Source organism: Centruroides vittatus, unplaced genomic scaffold (assembly GCF_030686945.1).
Source record: "Centruroides vittatus isolate TY-2023 unplaced genomic scaffold, ASM3068694v2 contig_377, whole genome shotgun sequence".
Lineage (NCBI taxonomy): Eukaryota > Metazoa > Arthropoda > Arachnida > Scorpiones > Buthidae > Centruroides > Centruroides vittatus.
Genome location: NW_027122198.1, coordinates 1,378,656 through 1,399,178, shown reverse-complemented (window position 1 = coordinate 1,399,178; position 20,523 = coordinate 1,378,656). Strand labels below are relative to the sequence as shown.

At 32.0% G+C, this 20,523-nt stretch overlaps 1 protein-coding gene across 1 annotated transcript in view; it reads right to left on the bottom strand.

The window, feature by feature from the left end:
- 140up (RPII140-upstream gene protein) overlaps positions 1-20,523 on the bottom strand; it is a 50,018-nt gene that overhangs the window by 11,791 nt on the left and 17,704 nt on the right. Inside the window, exons 3-5 of the mRNA XM_067270768.1 lie at positions 19,441-19,529; positions 10,986-11,053; positions 2,144-2,222 (exon numbers count right to left, since the gene is read on the bottom strand). Of these exons, the coding sequence (XP_067126869.1) occupies positions 2,144-2,222; positions 10,986-11,053; positions 19,441-19,529 (236 nt within the window). The remainder of the gene's footprint in view (positions 1-2,143; positions 2,223-10,985; positions 11,054-19,440; positions 19,530-20,523) is intronic.

Below are 20,523 nucleotides of genomic sequence, written 5' to 3'. Positions count from 1 at the left end.
GTAATTGGTCTGTATTGTGTGGGGTCTGTGGTATTGTTGTTTTTAGGTTTCATGTAGGTGATGCCCTGGGCAAGAAAATTTGGCATGTCTTGTGGATTGATGATGATGTGTGTTAGATGTTTAGCTAGTTCCTGGTGCAGTGATGTAAACTTTTTGTACCAGAAATTGTGAATGTTGTCTACACCAGGTGTCTTCCAGTTGTGTGTTCTGTTAACAGTGTATTGGAAATCATGTATGCTTATTTCAACACAGGGCATAGTTGGTATGTTGTGCAAGTTTCTGTTCTCCTCCTCGATCCAGCCTGCATCAGCATTATGCGTGACAGCACTGGACCAAAGAGAAGACCAATATGTTGTGAGTTCTTCTTCTGTTGGTGTGCCACTGTGCTGTGTAACAGTGTTTGCTTTGTTATTGATTTGTCTGTAAAAGAGTTTTTCATTGTTTGTAAATAATTTATTTTGTTGTTTTCGTAGTGTACATGTTTTGTATCGTTTGAGTCTACGTGCTTTGGCAGCAAGTTTTTGTTTTAGTGTATCAATGTATTCTGTAATGTGTGTGTTGTGATGTTCATGTTTTGTGTGTGTTTTTATTTTCTTGAAAATGTTTTTGAGCTGTTTCCTTAATTTGGGTGTTATGTTGTTTTTAGCGTATTGTGTCAGCTTGCCTAATTGCTGTCTAATGTCATTTATTTGTATTTCTATTCTTCTCTGCCAGGCAGGCTTGTGATAGAATTTTGTTTTCTGTGTGTTTGTCTGTGATTGTACTTTCAGCCCATGGTGTGTCACTACTGTGACTGCTCCAGCATAAACTAATGTATGAATGTCTGCGAGTGTAGAAATTGAATGAATGTAGTGTGGTAGTAAGTGAGTGTTTACGTAATTTAGTGTTTTTCCTACTTCCTTTGACGTGTTGATTTTTGGTATTCGTGGTCGTTGTGTGGGATCTGTGCCTGTATATTTAGTGAGTGTTTCCTGAAATATATGTGAGAGTGTATTAACTAAATCCATGTCTATGTTATCAGTGATGGATGAGGAAATGTCTGTAGTATCATTAGTGGTAATTGTTGTATGTGTGTTATTATCAATGCTTGTTGCTGGATTATCCTGACAGGTTACATGATCTTCATTAATGTTAGATGTTTCTGTCTGTTGATGTATTTGATCAGCAACCTGTTGTTTGATAAGTTCAAGTGTTGTTTGTGGAATAAGGTTGTTGTGTATAATTGTTCTTTTTTGATCAACAACCCTTTGTTCGGTGACAGTGAGGTGAGGATACTGTTGTGTGAATCTATGGTGTAGTTGTTGTCTGTATGCTGTCATGTTTGTTTCGAGTTTTGTGATGGTGTAGTAAGCACGGATGATAAACTCGTTCATTTCTACTGTCCATTTCATCCGTTGGCGTGGTTTTCCAGCCTTTGTGGTCTGTGGATGCATTGCCACAGAAACACCAAGGTTGGGTTTGTTCCTCACATCTGTTGAGGGCATTGCAGTAGCCATGCTTGGGCCGGTGCTGCTTTCGCCACCTGTAACCAAGGGAGACTGTGGCCTATTTTTCGAACGTGAGCCTCTGCCTAACCCACGAACGCGGACCTTGTTAACCCGGGCGACGTCCGAGCCGGTATCACACTTTGATCTAGTTATTACCATAATAAATATCTCCACAGAATGTGGGTGTGGTCACTCTTAGCTTCATTTCTCCCCATAGACCTTACTGGCATGGGTGTCCCTACCAGGAGCTTATGCTCCAGCCTGCATTGCCCTATGGATCAGTAAAATTACTGGGCTCTCCCACCACGACCAGGTGGTGACCACGGGAGAGTTATTATTATTATTATTATTAGTAGTAGTAGTAGTAGTAGTAGTAGTAAAAAGTTCATAGTATTTTTACTTCACCTTAGGAATAATAAACTCACATTAGCATTTACAGCCTTCAAATAAAGATTGAGTCTGCTAATGTGACTTTGTTGTTCCTGAGGTATGAGAAGAATGAAAATGTGGAAACAATGTAAATTGTTAATTTTTCCTACTTTTAAATCTAAATCGAATTTATATCATCCTGATGTTTAGTTATTTTCACTTACATTAATTATTTGTCTATTAAATTTGTGTTAATTGATGTTTGTCATTTAATTTATATTACTTACCCTAACGTTCCTCCAGTGGCACATCCTACTGCCGTAGCCCTAATGCCAAGTTTCAGTTTCCATATACTACCACATAAAGCTAATTCAAAATTTTTTACATTATAAAATTAATTCTTAATAAAGTAATTAATCCTAATTGCTAACTTTGTTTTAATTTCATAATAATTAAATTAAATGTAATTTCTAATAACAACAACTCATAACTTAATTTAATTAATTACTGCCAAATTATTGGGACATTTTTGAGCTATATTAATGATTAGTTATTAATTTGACTCAAGGTAGGCAGATGTATTCTGCTATCTTGTATTAATTTTAATAATTATAATAAATTAATTTTTAATTTATAAACTTTTTCATAATTTTTCTCAGATATTTATTTATTATTAATTAGTAACTAATCATTAACATAGCCCAAAAATAGCCTAATAATCTGGCACATCATTTACAATTTCTAATCTAAATGATTACTTTTATTAAGCACTGAACAAAGTAAAAATATTTGCAGTATTGTAAATACACAATATTTACAATTAAGAACCATATGTAAGGAAGATTTAAGTGAAAACAATTTTATTGTAACAGCCATGTAATACAGATGATATCATTATGGGTTTTGGTATCATTAGGTACAGTATGTCTTAAAAACGGAGCAGTTAGTGAAAAGACCAGATATGCATAAATATCATGTGATATTTCTGTCAAGTTGTACATCAAGTTAGGATGTAAAGTGTAATCAGACTTTTGTTGGTGGAAAAGCAATGGAAATTTACTGCAGAATGAAAATGATATATGCTTATCCCAAGATTGAATCCATAAGTAAATGCAGAAATTCAAAAATGAGTAATGGAATCTGGACATTACTCCCAGCCAGATCAGGCACATTGCATTATCACTTTAACCAAAAAACCAATATAGAATCACAGGATAAGCTGAATACTACTGTGGTCAAAAAGTATTGGGAATGGTTCATTTAAACTGCATGTGTGCAACAGGGTGTTATCATTCTTTTTCCTTATTTGGTACAACTTTCATCGACATCTAGCAGCAATTTATATGCTGTCATCTGTTTTTGTTTGCAAATAAATGCTTGTTTTGTGTGTAAAAATTTTTTTTGTGCTGACAATTTTTCAAAATGTTGAGTGTAATCGAGCAAAGAATGTACATTAGATTTTGAAGATATCTTCTAACCGAATCACCAGTACTAATGATAACTAAATAACCTTTACTTCTGGTGACAAAACTTTAATAAATCGTCAAATGAATGTTTTTGACCTTACCCAAGGTCTGCTTCAGGTTAATAGAACAATTCCAAAACCAGAATGCTAGGAATAAAACATTTTTGAACATTAAATTTAAAATATTTAAAACATATAAAAACAAAGACTTAACAGATGTAAGTACACGAGTTTACCATACTACCGCCCGTACACATACGCCACCAACCCAGAAGTGCATATGGACCCTCCCAGCACCAGGCTAATAGAACAGGCCTTTCATACCAACTATATTGGGCCCTGCAGGCCTAGAAATATACAAGGTCGGCCTGACAGGCAAGTGCATCAATTTTAAGGACGGTAAAACATTATCATATGCCTGGCATTACTAGTGTGAGGAAGCATGGCAATGTTAACGCACATTAATTTCTGGCATACTGCATCCTCAAATAATAAGTACACAGATTGCATTATATGTGTATGGTGAATTCGTGTGTTTACATCTGTTAAGTCTTTATTTTTATATGTTTGAAATATTTTAAATTTAATGTTCAAAAATATTCTATTCCTAGCATTCTGGTTTTGGAATTGTTCTATTAACATTTTGAACATTAAATTTTGAACATGAAGCAGACCGTGGGTAAGGTCAAAAGCATTCATTTGACAATTTATTAATGTTTTGTCACTGGAAGTAATGGTTATTTAGAGTTATCATTCAATTTTGTTTTTGCAACAAGATTACTGGTACAAAAATATTAGAAATGTTGCAAAGCACCTTTGCCAACATTAGTCTATTAAAAACAAGATTTTTAGAGTGGTACAAGATGTTCAAGGAGGGCAGAGAATGCATCAAAGATAAACTATGCTCTGGTAGACCATTCACTTCAACTGATGAACAGTACATTGCTTGAGTCAGAGATTTGGTGCTCAATGATAGTTGTTTAACAATTAGGGACATTATTGAACGTGTTCTGGTATAATTTTTGTGTAGATATTGTCTATTTGAACCTTGTTTATTAATAGGACTTATTATATTGGTGTAATTTCTGATTACCAAAGAGAGATCTTAGTCAAAAAGTCAAACAAAATCTTTATTTTCACCCATACACACTTTTTTTTGTATTATGGACCTGAAGGCCCTCTTCAGCAGGCTTACCATATTATTTTCTCTATTGTCCAATATAATACAATACCAATACTGACAAAGTACCCAAAAAAAAGAGTGTAACATACCTATCTTAACATTTTTAAATTACACCTGTGTGAAATGATCTTGGTTGGTTACTTTTCAGTTTGACATCTTTTCATATTCTTATTTCCTTTCTCTACATTTTGTTTTAGACTTTTGACTAAGATCGCCTCTCTTTGCTAATCAGAAATTGCAGGAGTATAATAAGTCCTATTAATAAACAAGGCCCATGTAGATAATATATACAAAGTGTAAAGCAGTAAGGACAGAGATAAAAAGAATTAAAGAATGTTCCAGTATCATTTGGATCTTGTCAAGAAATTTTAAAAGATTATTTGGTCTTGCAGTGCATCCTTTCTCAAGTCATATCGAAAACATTGAATTTTATCAAAAACAATGAGTTTCAGTGGCTAAGGAAATGCTTTCTCAAGGTGCATTACTCCTAAAATGCACAAAAAGAAACAAAATATGGATCTATGCTTTTGTCACCAAAACAGCTTGACAATCATGTGAATGATGCTGAATAGGTGAAGGAAGACTGAAAGACCACATCACAGTCAGTTAAAAATCATGATCATGTGGACTATTTTCTTCAATTGTCATGGCATTGTGCATCAAAAATTACTTCTAACTGACCAAACTGTCAACAAAAAATATTATTTGAGTATTTTTCGTTGTTTGTGTGAAGCAATTTGTAAAAAATGACCCAATCTGTGGCAAGAAAACCCATGGATTTTGCATCACAATAATGCACCTACTCAGAATGTCCTTGTTATTATGAATATGGTTTCATAAATTCTGTATTCATCCAATACAGCATGTGACTTTTTCATGTTTCTCAGACTAAAATTTCAAAGTCGTGGTCACTGTTTTGATTCAATTGATGCGAGTCCTAACAGGGTTTCACAAAAACAACTTTACAGCATGTAGGGATTGCAATTGCTGGATCCCTCACATCCAGCAATCCAGCTGGATCCAGCGCTGCGGATCCGCAGATACTCAATTAACTTTCTAAATAATGGCGCAAAAGTCTACATTGTCGGTGTTGCCGCTTTGCTAACTACTAGACTGCTACTAATTACTCATTACTTCATTAACACCAATAATTAAATTACTTATAAATAAACTATACCTTTATCAATCCAGCAAAATTTAATAAAATAATAACGTATTCAATCACTTTTAGCGATCTTCCTCAGTTACAAAAAAATACATTAACTATAGTACATAAAATGTGTTGGGAATAAATATAAAAAGAATTGTGCTTAATTACACTCCATTTTTAAACAAGATACATAGATGTACTGCCAGGTCTAATAATTTTCACATTGTATACCGACGTAATCCTACTGTTTTCAAACTTTTAAGAAACGATAAAAAGAAAGAGGATCGGAATTCAACAACGGGTATATATTCGGTGCCTTTACACGACCAACGTTTCAATTTCAAGCTTGTTTATGTGGGTGCAACGATGTGCAGTTTAAAACAAAGGCTCAAGAAGCACAAATATTCAATCGGTAAGAATTTTGACAACACTGCGCTGGCATCATACGCAAGACAGAAGGATGTTAACGTCCAATAGGATTAAGCGGCAATTATAAAAACGACGACGAATAGGCGAATAGGCAAACAGTCAAACATCTTGAGAGATTGGAAATCTGCAAGGCGTACATGGCAACTGGTTGTATAAACCATAGAGATGCGAACTCATTGTCTACCGTGTAGAGATCCTTTTACATTAATTAATGTTATTAATGGACAATGCTGGTTTCGTTGTCATATCTGTTTTTTTTTTTTTCCTTTTCGCTATTTATTTTGTTTATTTATCTATATTTTGTCCGCTTGGGCATTTTCTGTTAATTTTTATATTTATTCCGAACACATTTTATGTTCTACTTTTCTGTAACTGAGGAAGATTGTTAAAAATGATTAAAAACGTTATTATTTTATTAAATTTTGCTGGATTGATAAAGATGTAGTTTATTTAACTTATTCTACTTCCAGTACATAGTTTTTATATACTTATAAATAATTACAGACTAATATGTAGAGCCTATATAAGAAAACTGGTAAGACTGATAGCCACTTAGCCACTGATTATCCGTCCTTACATTATTATAATATAATATATTAATATAAATTAATTAGTAGAATTACCTTTGCTGTTATTTAATTTAAAGATTACATTATAATTATAGTCTAACAAAACATTTAAAGTTAATTATCTCTATCTCAAGTGTTAAACCGAACCAAAGTTAAGTTTACTACCTAAATGTGTAAAAAGTTTTACTGATTTATAGTGACCAGTCTAAATAATAAAAGTTTCTTAAGTATTTTTAAAAAATGTTTTATTTCTTTAGAAAAAACCATAAATTTCTGGATAGATAGATAGATAGATAGGCAGATAACACTTTATTGCACCAAAAATACATCTGTGCTGGATCCAGCTGGAATTATTTTGATTCAGCAAAAATCCAGCTGGATTGAAAACACTGCTGGATTGCAATCCCTAACAGCATGTTTCAAGGTTTAGAAAAAATGTTGGCATAAGTGCATTGCAGTGAAAGGGGATTACTCTGTATGAGAAAAAATCAAGATTTGAATCATTCCTGATACGTTTTGATCACAAGGGTATAAACATTGATTATGCACATCATCTTGTCCAAGACAAGCTACAATTCATGAATGTGTTGGGTGCTATTTGACCTGAATCAAAGCAGTGGCAAATCAATGCAAGATGGAAATCATAGCTTTTAATGCTCTGCTATGAAGCCAGTCATGATTTCTTACATCATAACTTGGTCAATTTTATTAGTTAGCTGCTTGAATTTAAAAATAGTGATACTACACCGGAGTAAAGTAAAAACAAACATATGACTGAGTCTGTTACCGGTGTGCATCTTCTAATAAACAGACCCGTTATGAATGTTTTCGAACTCTCAGGTTCTTTTTCAGTAACTGGTAACTCCTGAATGAATGCAATTCAAATTAAATTCAATTGGAACACCAGTCAGAACTCTATCGCATGGATATCGATAATGTCATTCAGGCATGCGCCCCTTTAACCGCCATAGATTATCATAAGTTCTTGTCTACGAGCGCCTGCCAGACTGTTGACAGAGTGATTTCATCTTTATGGTTAATGCAATTATCCTCTTTGAGTGTAGCCATGCAGATATAAATAGTCTATAGCCATCTAAGATGGTGTTTGTGTTGTGTAATGTGGATCACCTTTGGTTGATTGAACATTGGTTCTATGCCCAAGTCTGAAGCATAGATGGCAAGAGTAGTGGTGTTCCTTGCATGTAGAACATCTGCTGTGTGTTCTTTCATTCTCACTTCTAGGGAGCGCTTGGTGGATCCTACGTAAACCAGGCTTCTGTCCCATCTATGGTCCATGATTGGGGTGGTGTACACACCTGGAAATCATTCTTTGTTGGAATGTCTTTTCAGTTCTGTAAAATGTCAAATATTGTGGCACATCTTCTATAAGTGATGCAAATATTCTTTTTCTTAGCAATCGCAGTGTATAGCAATTTAAGATACAGATTGTATGTAACTGGGATGATACTGGGTGGAACTTTGTTGAGTGCCTGGGTTGAGTCTAGTTCTTGGCAGCGGTGCCATCTGCAAATCAATTTACGTGTGATTGCATGATAACCATGTTCTTTGGCTATATGTTCAATATGTCTCAGCTTGGCTCAAAGAGCTATCTGAGAAGAGGAGTGTATGTAGGCCTTTAATTAAGGCATTAAAAGCTGCCATTTTATAATGGGGAGGGCCACATGACCCTACCAGTATATATAGATGTTCCGACCCCGGTTTACGGTATACTTCCGTGTGGATTGCTGTTTGCTCAAACTTGATGTTAATATCGAGGAAATGAGCGTTGGAAGCATGAGCCTGGTCCATCTCTAGGGTCAAGCCATAAGAGTTATCATTGAATGTATCAACAAATGCTGATATGTTTGGCTTTACCCTCATAGGATGAGAATATCATCGATGTACCGTTTATAAAGTACAATGTTGGGTAAATGCTGTGGGATGATCCTAGATTCTAATTGCCTGACCACCATCTCACACAGGTCTCCTGTGGTGGGGCTACCCGTTGGGACCCCTCTCTCTTGGGCGTATGTAACGCTGTTGAATTGCCCAAGAGAGAAAGGTCCCAATGGGTAGCCCCACCACAGGAGACCTGTGTGAGACAGTGGTCAGGCAATTAAAATCTAAAATCATCCCCAGCATTTATCCAACATCGTACTTTATAAATGGTACATCGACGATATTCTGATCCTATGGAGGGTAAAGCCAAACATATCAACATACAGAAGGTACTTATTTTGAGTGGTTCTCTGTAAATACTTGTACTATTAGCATTAAAAAAGTTATATTGAAAGTTTGGTTTATTTTTGAGTCAACCATATAGCATATCAAATAATTAATTCAAGACAAGAAATTAAAAATTTATAATATAGTTCAATCACTAATTTTCAGCATGTGTGGTTACAAAGCCTTGCTGGATTAAGGTTTTACTAGACAAATTGAGATTATGTAATAATAATTTAACACTACATCCTGCACCACTAATTATTTTCCTTGTGTTTTTAAAACACTAATGTCTGCTAGAAATTTAGATTATGCAATGTTACATCCTATTTCAAAAGACTCACAATGGAAGACAGCACATTTTTATTTTAAAACACAAAAAAAATTTTAATTTAATACAAAAAACTGAATAATATCAATGTTTTATAGCCAACAGTTAGAATCCCTTTCTTATCAAGTGGATGACAATATGAAGATTCCAAACAACCTTATCCCTCTTGGAAAAGTTTTTCTTTTTATAATTTTTATTTGAAACACAAAAAGAAAGTTTGATTAGAAAGACTTTGTGTAAGTGCCTTTCTTAGGACTTTGCTGATACAAAATCTATAGCTCAAATGTGGCAATAGTAATAATAATATTAAATTAAAAATTCAAAACTTCCAATATTCATAACTTTTGATAGATGCAGATGCAACTAAAATGATTCATATTATTTTTGAGTTTTTGTATCTCAGTGCTTGTACTGACTCTGCTTGCCTGTGCACTGTAAATAAAATTCATACAAAACTTTTGTATATATTTATTGTTTTTTATGTGCAATAAATATATACAAAAGTTTATTATTATTATTATTATTATTAATAATACACAGATACAGTAGCAGCCACAGTCTGTCAGATATGCTTGTGAGAACATAACTGTTGAAGTAAAAAATACTAACACAACTTCTAGATGCATCATTTGATCAAAATTTCCCAAATAAAGACACCTTATTTTTTCTGTAGAATTCAAATATATAATAAAAACATGGGATTTCCATTTGAAAATATGATGTTGATGTTTGCTTCAGCAATGAGAAAACAATAGTACCATCTTGTGTTTCCCTCAATGCAGAACATTTTCAGTCTAGAACATATTTTTATAGCAGAGGTGGACAGGCAAGAGTTCAGTGGGAGCCAAAATGTAGGTTTTGCAAAATGCATGGGAGCCACAGTTCTGTACTGTCATGGCAAATAGTATGGTAAGGCACACAATTTTATTATATAATATAAATATAATATAAAACAAATATTGAATTTTTTTAATAAACATATTTTCACAAAATTATAAAAATAAAATTGTAATAATAATAAAAATAAAAAAAAGAAATTAACACTTTCAGCAAGAGCCGCATGTAACTCAAAAAGAGCTGCATTTGCCCATATCTGTTTTATAGGATGCATATTTTTTCAAGATATTTTGGGTGACTACTTAAAATAGAATATCCTGTATATATAAATAATTTTATTTAAAAACTTTTAAAAAACAATTATATTCATTATTAAAGCAGAATAAAATTATTATAAAAACTATAATTAATATAATTAAAACATGCCAGGACAAAATTCATACTTTACAATATTAAATTCACAGAAGCAATCACAAAACCTTTGCGTCTTCTTTTAACGTCCTTTTCACACATCCGCCGTAAAGACAGTTATTTCCCGAGTGTGAAAAGGACGTTAAAAGAAGACGCAAAGGTTTTGTGATTGCTTCTGTGAATTTAATGTTGTAAAGTATGAATTTTGTCCTGGCATGTTTTAATTATATTAATTATAGTTTTTGTAAAAATTTAATGATTGTGCCAAAAGCCTCGGGGATATTTTTAACTGTGTTTTACATATTGAGGCGGAAGAATAGCCTACAAAAGAAGGTCGATTCCGCCGTAAAGACAGTTATTTCCCGAGTGTGAAAAGGACGTTAAAAGAAGACGCAAAGGTTTTGTGATTGCTTCTGTGAATTTAATATTGTAAAGTAAAAATTATTATAAGTTTTAAATGTACATTCATTCAAATACACAATTTTCTATTCAAATTTCTCTTACATTAACTAATTTTATAAATTTACTTACCACCAGCAGCAATATGTTCCCAAATACTTGTTTTATTATTATATACAGCACAAGATACAACAAATGTTCTGAAAATCAGAAAGTTATTTTAGATACAGGTGAATACTTTTTATAAATCAATTAATGATTTTAGTTGGTAAAAATATTCAAAATCCATATTATTATTAATATTTATTGTTGGAATGTATTCTACTCAGCTTATATAGATACCTGGTATTATAGAAAAACCTATTTCCTTTATGCACTGTTTGCATATATATTTTTGTTAAGAATTTCCTGACTACATCACTTGTTTAGTTCGGCAGCTTTCCATAATGTAACATGTTGTAAAGCTCTAATGTTTCTAGTTTTGTGTAGTGTATATGGTATGATGTCTGTGCAAAAAAAGACACACAGATACAAAATACTTTATCCATTTCCCACAAATTATTATTGTTATTTCTATGAATTCTATAAAAATACATGCTCTAAATATTTGTTCATAAAAATATACTTTACAAATTACTACTAGAATATAAGAGAAATTAAACAGTAAAATACTTTTTTATTCTAATAAAATTTTATTAATTACAAGTAAGCAAGTCAAATGGTACAATTTATTTTTATTTTTAAAAATATAAGGCAACTCCTTTTAAAGATTTACAGTAAACAAAAATAAGGTCCCTAAAGTCATTTCACACCTTTAAAGTTTAATTTTATTCATTAATTTAACATTCAGATAAATCCTTTACATTAAACTTGCATATTGTATAAATTTATATAAATTATCTCTTTCAAAAAAATCCTGCAATGAGTTGCTCAACTTTCCTGGCAACATTTAAAATTTGTGGCAACATCTGTTATCATATTTTATTTTAAAAAACTTTTTTTTATATTTTTCACTATTATAAAATGGCAAAAACCTTACTTTTGAGGGTAAGGATGGGTTTTATAAAAAATTGTAAATGCTAATAACCAGTAAAATCACTATTGAGTCCAACCCTATTGGAGATAAACACGATCCTCTTTATCCCCCCACCCCCTCGACCTTTAATCAACAAAATTGAATAGCATCAATCTCCCCTAATACACAAACCTTCCTGCAAAATTTCAGAAATTTTCAACAAAAAGCACAGGAGTTATTAAGATCAAAGAGGGTGAACAAAACTGTGCCCGTCCAAACACACAGAAAAATACCCCGAATATTTTTGCATTTCTTGATGGTTCAAGGTCCCACATTCAAAATTGTAAAATTTTGGACGGGACATTTTTTTGACCGATGTACGAAAAAAGGAAAATTGTGTGTAGTAATAATAATAATATTGATAATTTTATAACAGTACAAAATTCTATACCAATATCCTGTCAAATGAAAGTTTCATCAGATAAATTCCATAAGCATATTCACATATGCTTTTTCTTTCTTCAAAAGTTTACATAACCTATCTTTTACATTGGGCTGCAATTTGAAAAAATTGTAAACTTATAAATTCCTACCGTCATCTCTCCTTCCTTAATCTTGAGAATGGAGTTAGATAGATGAAAGATGAGACCAGATATTAGTAAAAATAAAATTTCACTGTGTATAGCATTATTGATAGTTTTCTTTTTGAGTGCTTTCAACAAATGTATTTTCGTTGTCTTCAGGCGAAGTAAAAACTTTTAAATCGAACATATACATTCAAAATGGAAAAGGAACGCATATAATTTTAAATAAAATGCTTTTGGAATAAACTCGATATGAATCAGCTATAAATTTTGAATACATACGATGTTATACGTACAATGTAATACGGCACATGTATGGTGCTGGTCCATGTCAATGGTGTGACAGACAATGTAAATTGCTGTTTAACTGTTTATATAGGGCAATCCATATGTTGGGCAGTTTCAGAGTGGGTGTGTTGCACATTTCCAAAGTTGTAATGAATAGAGCCTCCCATACAAAGAGGCATTTTCGGTTGCAGCAGGCTCTGAGTATTGTAGATTGGGTCCACAACGGGTTGTAATTCAGATCGTGCACCTTTCTTGCAAGCTCTGTTGTACACCTTCCTTTGGCCACATCATCCTGGTGTTCAGCTAGGCAGGTAGCAAGCATTCTTGCTGTGGCACCAATGTATCTTGTATTGCTCCCAATTATGAAATTTTCCAATGGTATCATATAAACTTCCGATTTCTCAAAGGTGGAGAACTTATCCCGATTGTTGCAGATGAGTCTGTGCAAGTTTGGAAGCAGAGAAAGGGGCAGGAGAAGGTTATGTTGTCTATATATGCGGCAAATGCGTATAGAAAAAGGTCTGAGGTACAGTAATGACGGTTGTGGCAACTATTGCCACAACCGTGCTATTCCTAATAACTGTGACCTCCCTTTTGTTGCTTAGTGTGGTGTTTGAAAATAGTATTTTCTTGACTACATTGAGCACGAGTGTGTACTTAGCATGTGAAAAACCTGTTGCACGTACCGCTAAGTTAATGTTGTTCAATTCAATACTTATAAGTTCCTGCATTGAGGACAGCAAGAAGGCTCTTCTAACGTGGGTGGTGATGGCAGGATCAATGTAGTATGCAGGCTGGAATGCATTTGCTAGGATGATGTGCAGTAGCATATTAAACTTATGGTGAACCGAGAATAGCAGCATTTCTGGGATCTATGAATGTTCAAATCTAAAAAAGATATAGCCACATTACTTTCTTTTTCCCATGTAAACTTAATGGAGGGATATATATTTTAGGATAAGCCTTAACCTGTCCCGTGTTGTCCCAAATATTTTCATGTTAAGGTCAACACAAAAATATTTGGAAACCTGTCTGGTTGACCCCGAACATATTCGTTTCTGCATCAGAACATTTTTGATACTAGATGTTACTATGTGTCATATTTTTTATATTAAAATGAACTTTGGAAATATATTAATAAATATAAAAACAAAAAAAATTATATCTATTTTGTTTGTGAAAAATAAAAACATAATTTTTAACACCATGATTATTACTTTTAAGAAAAAACATTTTCATTAGGCTTAACATTAACAAAAATTCAACATGGCAGCCACATGCAACAGAGAAAAATTTCAACATGGGATAGGTTAATCCTCTCCCTCTCCCCCACAGGAGGGAATTTTGAAAAATCCCTTCTTAGTGTACTGTACATTCTCATGACATACCCTAACTGTGTACCAAATTTCAACTTTCAACTCCTAACCAATTAGGCTCTGCACTTATTATTATCAATTCATTTTGTTTATATTATTCTATTTAATTAACTGGCTGCCTAGTATTACAACTAAAAATAAAAATTACATTTAAAAATAATAAATAAATTTCTGGCCTTTACACTGAAACTAAAACTAAAAATAAAATCAAAATTTTATTTTATTCTTTTATAGCTATGTATTTTTCGGCTATTAATCCAAACTAATCATACCACAATTTTGTGGTATGATAAGTTTAAATTAATAGCTGAAAAATACATAGCTATAAAAAAATAAATCATAAAAGGAAAAAGGTCTAGAAGCTATACAAATAAAAAAAAAAAAATTAAAATTAATTAAAATCAAATCAATTGAAACATATTATTTTGGAAAATGTGAATAAAATCAGCCTTGATTTATTTGGTTATATTTCATCTTAGCAGTCAGAGTTGACTCTCTATTTATAGAACTTCATTTAAAGTGTTAGTTTTGGTTTCAGTTGGCAGAGAAAATATTTTCTTTTAATATATTTTAATCTTTTAATCTATTTTTTATATATACAGAATAAATATAGATGATAATATATTATTTGTAGCCTAATATTATATTGCAGTGGTAGGCATTTTTATGCATGAAATACAGCTAAAAAGGTAAAAAACGAGGTTTTGTTTTGGGGATCGGGAACAGATTAATCTATTTTATATTGTTTCTTATGAGAAAATTTGTTTTGGTTTTAGAACAAATAGGTTTTTGAATAACTTTTAGGAATGAATTAAGTTCAAAAACAGGTTTGACTGTACTTATTTTTTGCATTGTGTTTAACTGATTTTCAATCTCTAACTGTCCATACATACTATGAATCACAAAAACTAAATTTATCAGTGACTCTGCATGCTTATTGTTTTCTTCAGTTTAATCTTGTTGCCAACCAATTATTAAATTATTCTTTTTTTTTATATTGTAAAATGCATGTAAAACATGTAGTATAATTATTCATTTTTTATGATAGATGATTTTTTTCTGTTGTTTATTGAAATGTAAAATAAATAATATTCATTTTAATACATAAATGAAAAAAGTAAGACAATTGGCAACTGTTACTAAACTGTGCCACATATGTTTACGTGTTTCATACTGGGTTTGGTATAAAAATGCCATTTGACCTGTAAATATGACATTGAACACTTTAATGCTTTATTGCTTTTTAATGCTTTCATATTACACAAATTTTCTAAAGGAATTTTCAAGTGTTCTAAAGGAATCTACATATCAACAAATAACATTTCACAAAGTCTTTCACAGGTTATAACAAAAATTGCTTTTAATACTTTTGATTGTCCTTAATGATCATCATTGATGGGAATATTTAGAGATTACTGTCAGTTTCAATCTGCTAGTGGTGTATCAGTAGAAATTCATAGGATTGAGGATTTTGACTATCACATATAGGTTTAATTTTGCATAAACTTTTATTTTAGAGAGACAACCTTTTAATCTTCAGAAAAATATTTCCTAAATTAACACAATTGCTAACATTTTCAGATTTCATTGACACTCTAAGTGATGACAAACTGACTTTTCGCACGTTTCCAGCAGTGACAGTGTTGTAAAAGAAAATGCAAACATTTTCAACCCCGTTCAAGGGCCAGTGTCAGGATTCTAGAAGACTTCCTTCTTTTTACCTACAGTTTATGTTAACTTTTCTTTCAAACATGAAATACTTAAAAGTCAGATATTCATTTTGTTCAGGTCATCTTTGAGGTTCCTTTAAATGCAGTGGCATTTGTTACAAGTCTGTAAAAAGGAAATTTCAAATAAAATCTAATTTTCTTGTAACTGAAGCTGACAAGACAACTAATTTGTTTAATAAATAACAGCTTGTTACATTTTAATATGTTTTTGAAGAAGAAATTTAACGATGCTGGAAATTTATTAAACCAGAGAATTGCACAGCATAAAATATAACAAGGTTTATAATATATAAAGTTGATCATCTTTCCATTCCATTCCTTCAAACAAATTAGTGTTTAAGAACTAAACAGGAAAAGTATCCCAATCCCTTTTGCATCCACTATTCTGCTCATCCATTTAACCTAATGCATAAAAAGATTGCATCTTGCAAGAGAAATTAATGTATTTCAACAAAAAAAGTCATTTGCTTCGTTTTTTATACACCAAAAAACATTAGTTTTGTATGAAACTGCAGAATAAATGTTTCCATTAATAATTATAACTAAAAAATAAAAATATATAACCATCTATGTTATATTTAAAATGAAATATGTCTGGAAGGGGAGAATTGGACAGAGGTCTTGGTAGTATAATTGGCAACACATCCACATGCAGGGCCGGATTATCCAATAGACAAATTAGACAAATGTCTAGGGCCCGTAATTCGGAGGGGCCCGGCTTCAGTGCAGAATCTCTCTCTGTTTTAAAACGAGTTAAAAATTATTTAAGAAATTCGATAGGACAGGAAAGGCTGTCTTTAACAATGCTTACTAAAGAAAAAGACACTCTCAAACAGTTAGATTGATCAATTTTCTCAAATGAAAATCCAAAAACAAAAAATTTAAATATTTTAAAGGCTGATTAATGGATAAAATTATAGTAGGGGAGAGCGGGGCTACAAGTTCCGTTTTTTAATCAACCTTATATTTTGTTAAGGAAACATAATTCTAGCATAAGTATTAAAAAATTAAAATTTAGTAATATATCTAACTTTGCTATAAATACAGTTTTTGGGGTTGATTTTTTGTAAGTTTTTTTATAATTAATAATACAATACCTAAAGTCGGAAAGTAACAACTTACCCCGGTTTGGGGCTAGTTGTTAACAGGGTGGGGCAAGTTGTTACAAGATCTATGGAAGGTGTAATATGTAAAAAAAAAAACAATAATTTATTTAACTAAGTATGTATTTAAAGACTAATCAATAATATCTTATCAATAATTAGTTGTTTTTCTTAAATTTATTATAAAGAAAACATTTATAACTTTTACTTAAAGAAAAGGGGAGAAAGGAACATCCTTTCCAAGTTCTTGTATAACACCAGAAGTTGCAGGCAAATTTACAACTCCTGATGACCCTGGCTGATCCAAGATTTGTCTTTCGTCAGTAAAGCTTACATTTAACAAATACTCTGCTAACTTGTTTTCCTGTTCTTCAATAAAGACCAATCTTACTTTTTTGTAGCCAAACGCAGCGTTTTCTACTCCAGTTTTCTACTTCTTTACAAATCTATATAACGTCATATGACAAATATCTAATTCTCTGGCAACAGTTTTTATTTTTTAACCATCTTTAATAACTGCATCTGCAGCTCTTTGCATCAACTCCTGAGATACAGAACCCCGTGTTGTTTTTCGAATATAAGTCCGCATACTGCAAAAGGAAAAAAACATTATTTTTACTGCATTACCGGTACAGATGAACTGGGGCAAGTTGTTCCAAGGTCACAACGTGCCCCCAAAGAAGGGAACATCTAGCCTCGATAACACATGGGTTCAAAACAGCAACTACTAGATTAGGTTACGAGACATACAGTTTTAGCGTAGTATATCAAGATACTCGATATATTTTTGAATAAAAATACCAAACAACTAATCGCTAATTATATAAATTCGCCAGATATACCAAAAATATCAAACACGAAAATATTTACTTATGTGGATCAGCAATGTACATGCTCTTTCCAATGTAGCGGACGTCACTGGCCTGATTAAGATAGCTGCCGTCGGTGCACAGAAACGTTCGATTTCACGACATATTTACTAATTATATATATATTTTTTCCTTGTGGAGCTATTTCAATCGGAACAACTTACCCCGGAAACTTTTAGCCCCGCTCTCCCCTACAGTTGTCCCTTGATAGTCCGACGTTTTCTAATCCGACATGCTTAGTAGTCCGACACACCTCCCGTCAAGGTCACCGTAGTCCCCGTCCCCGTTGTGTGTCTGCTTGCACAGAAGCATGTTGCGACATGAATCTCCCCACCCAATTCTTACAGGATGACACACATTTCTTGTGTTTTCCATGAGCAGTTCTGTACGTACTGTATTATTTATGCCTACATATACTGTATGTACATTTATTGGCTTCCATATTTCTTTTAATAAACATGTTTTAGTTAACCGAAATGGGTGTTTCATTTCCATATTAACCTAGGCAGCATTTTACTCATAAAATGTAGGAATATTGTAGGCTACTGCTAGCAAAACAATGCCAAATATGTAATCACTTTAGGTAATCCGGACACTTTTGGTAGTCCGACACCTCTTTGGTCCCATACCTGTCGGATTATCAAGGGACAACTGTATATACATTTATCGTTGTATAAGAAACACTTTTTCTGTACAATTATTATGTATTAGCATTTGTATTCTCTATTATTAATAAAAATTTTAAGTGACATTATTTAAGATTTGTTTAGAAGCAACTTATTTAAATGGGGCCCCAATTTAAATTTTGTCTAGGGCCCGCTAGAGGCTTAATCCGGCGCTGTCCACATGGTAAGTAAGAGTTGCAGGTTAGAGTCCTGCTTGGGACCTATTCTTTTCTTCCAGAATATTCTAAATTATTTAATGAAAATATTAATTATAATTATCCAATTTAATAAGAGATGATGTCTAATGCCTACCTCTAGTACCAAATTACTCAGATTTAATTAATAGTAGTGATAAAGTAACACAATTCAATACGACAATTGTTTGGTTTGGCTTATGATTAAATATTGGACTTTGAGATGTTTGTGTATATATATATATAGTATACCTATAATACAATGTATCAGTGTGAAAGATGTTTCTCTATGTAAAACATTTTCTAAGGAATACAATATGTCAAGAGAGCTTTTGCAATGTTATCAATAGAAAAAAAAATTAGTTTAATCAATTCCCGACTGAGAAAAAAGTTGATCATCTTTCCATTCCATTCCTTCAAACAAATTAGTGTTGAAATATTTTCGCACTCAGTAGAAAATGATGAATTATAATTGTGAATGAATTATAACGAAAATGAATTATAATTATAAATAAAATTGTTTTATATATGTGTTCCTGAATACATAAAATAAAATCAAGTCCTAAGTATGAGGATATCTTTCATTTTTTGAATAATATGTAATGCAGTCCATGTGATTTTGGAAATAAAGAATAATTTTCTTTAGTAAGTTAACTTTTACACTATCTTCATCTTATAATTCTGAATGTGCACACCTATAAAATAATGCACAATATGCCAATGCATAATAGAATAAATAACAAATAATAATTTGATAACTTACGAATACATTCCAGAAAATAATGACAATCTCCAAGCCCATTTAAATGCGTTCTTCATCATGATTAATGTAATGTTATCTTGAAAATGCCTCTACAAAAATATAAAACAGTTTTTAAATTATTATTAAATATTTTGAGTTCAGGATTATACTAAAACTAACTTTTTAAACTATAATTTGCAAGCTATTCAGAAATTCTTTACATGGAAAGATTGAACATAAACAAATAGACAGAATGAAAAGACAGTAACTCCATATTTCAAATTAAACTTTCGACTAAAAGCTGAAATTTTTGTTAAATTATACAGACACTTTTCGTACATTTCCAGCACTCAATACTTAAAACAAATGTTTTTGGCTTGATTTACAGGCTTTCCTCAGGTTAGAAGCTGTCCAAATACAAACGAGTTATGTTGCATTCTAAAATGGAATAATTCAAAGATTCCTTGACATTATTTAGATTTCTTACGTTGTAATTTGATATTTATAAATTTAAAAATAAAATATAATAACTAATAATAAATATAGTATTAAGTACATGGAAGTGGATGGTTAATAAAAAATTATTATTGCAAGCATTTATTTATTGTGTCATTTTCACAATGCCAGGCTGCAATTTTTAATCATACTTTTAATTAATTTCATTTATTTTAAATTAAATTAATTAAAATATGATTAAAAATTGCAGACTAGTAATCCACCTCAAATTAGAAATGGCTTGCCCCTGTACATCATTTTTTGTTTAGCAACAGAGTTGTGCCACTCATCTATACAACACCTTTCAAGAGAAAATTTTTAATTGAAATAACGTGACTTCCAATTTGCATCAGAAGTTCATATATAGTTAATTGGGGCCTCTTGCCCCTAAGGTTTCTATATCTGGTCTCATTTTTCATCTAGCTAACTCTGTCCTTTAGATTAAGGAAAGACAGATAGATGGATGGATGACATGGAAATTTATACGTCTTTTTTAAAATTGTAGCTAAATAAGTAAGTTCAGAGAGTAATGCTTGCCATGTTTGCAATATGTTAAGGCTTTTTCTGTTGTTAATGCAAAGCCCTTGGCTTGCTGCTTTATAGCTGTTG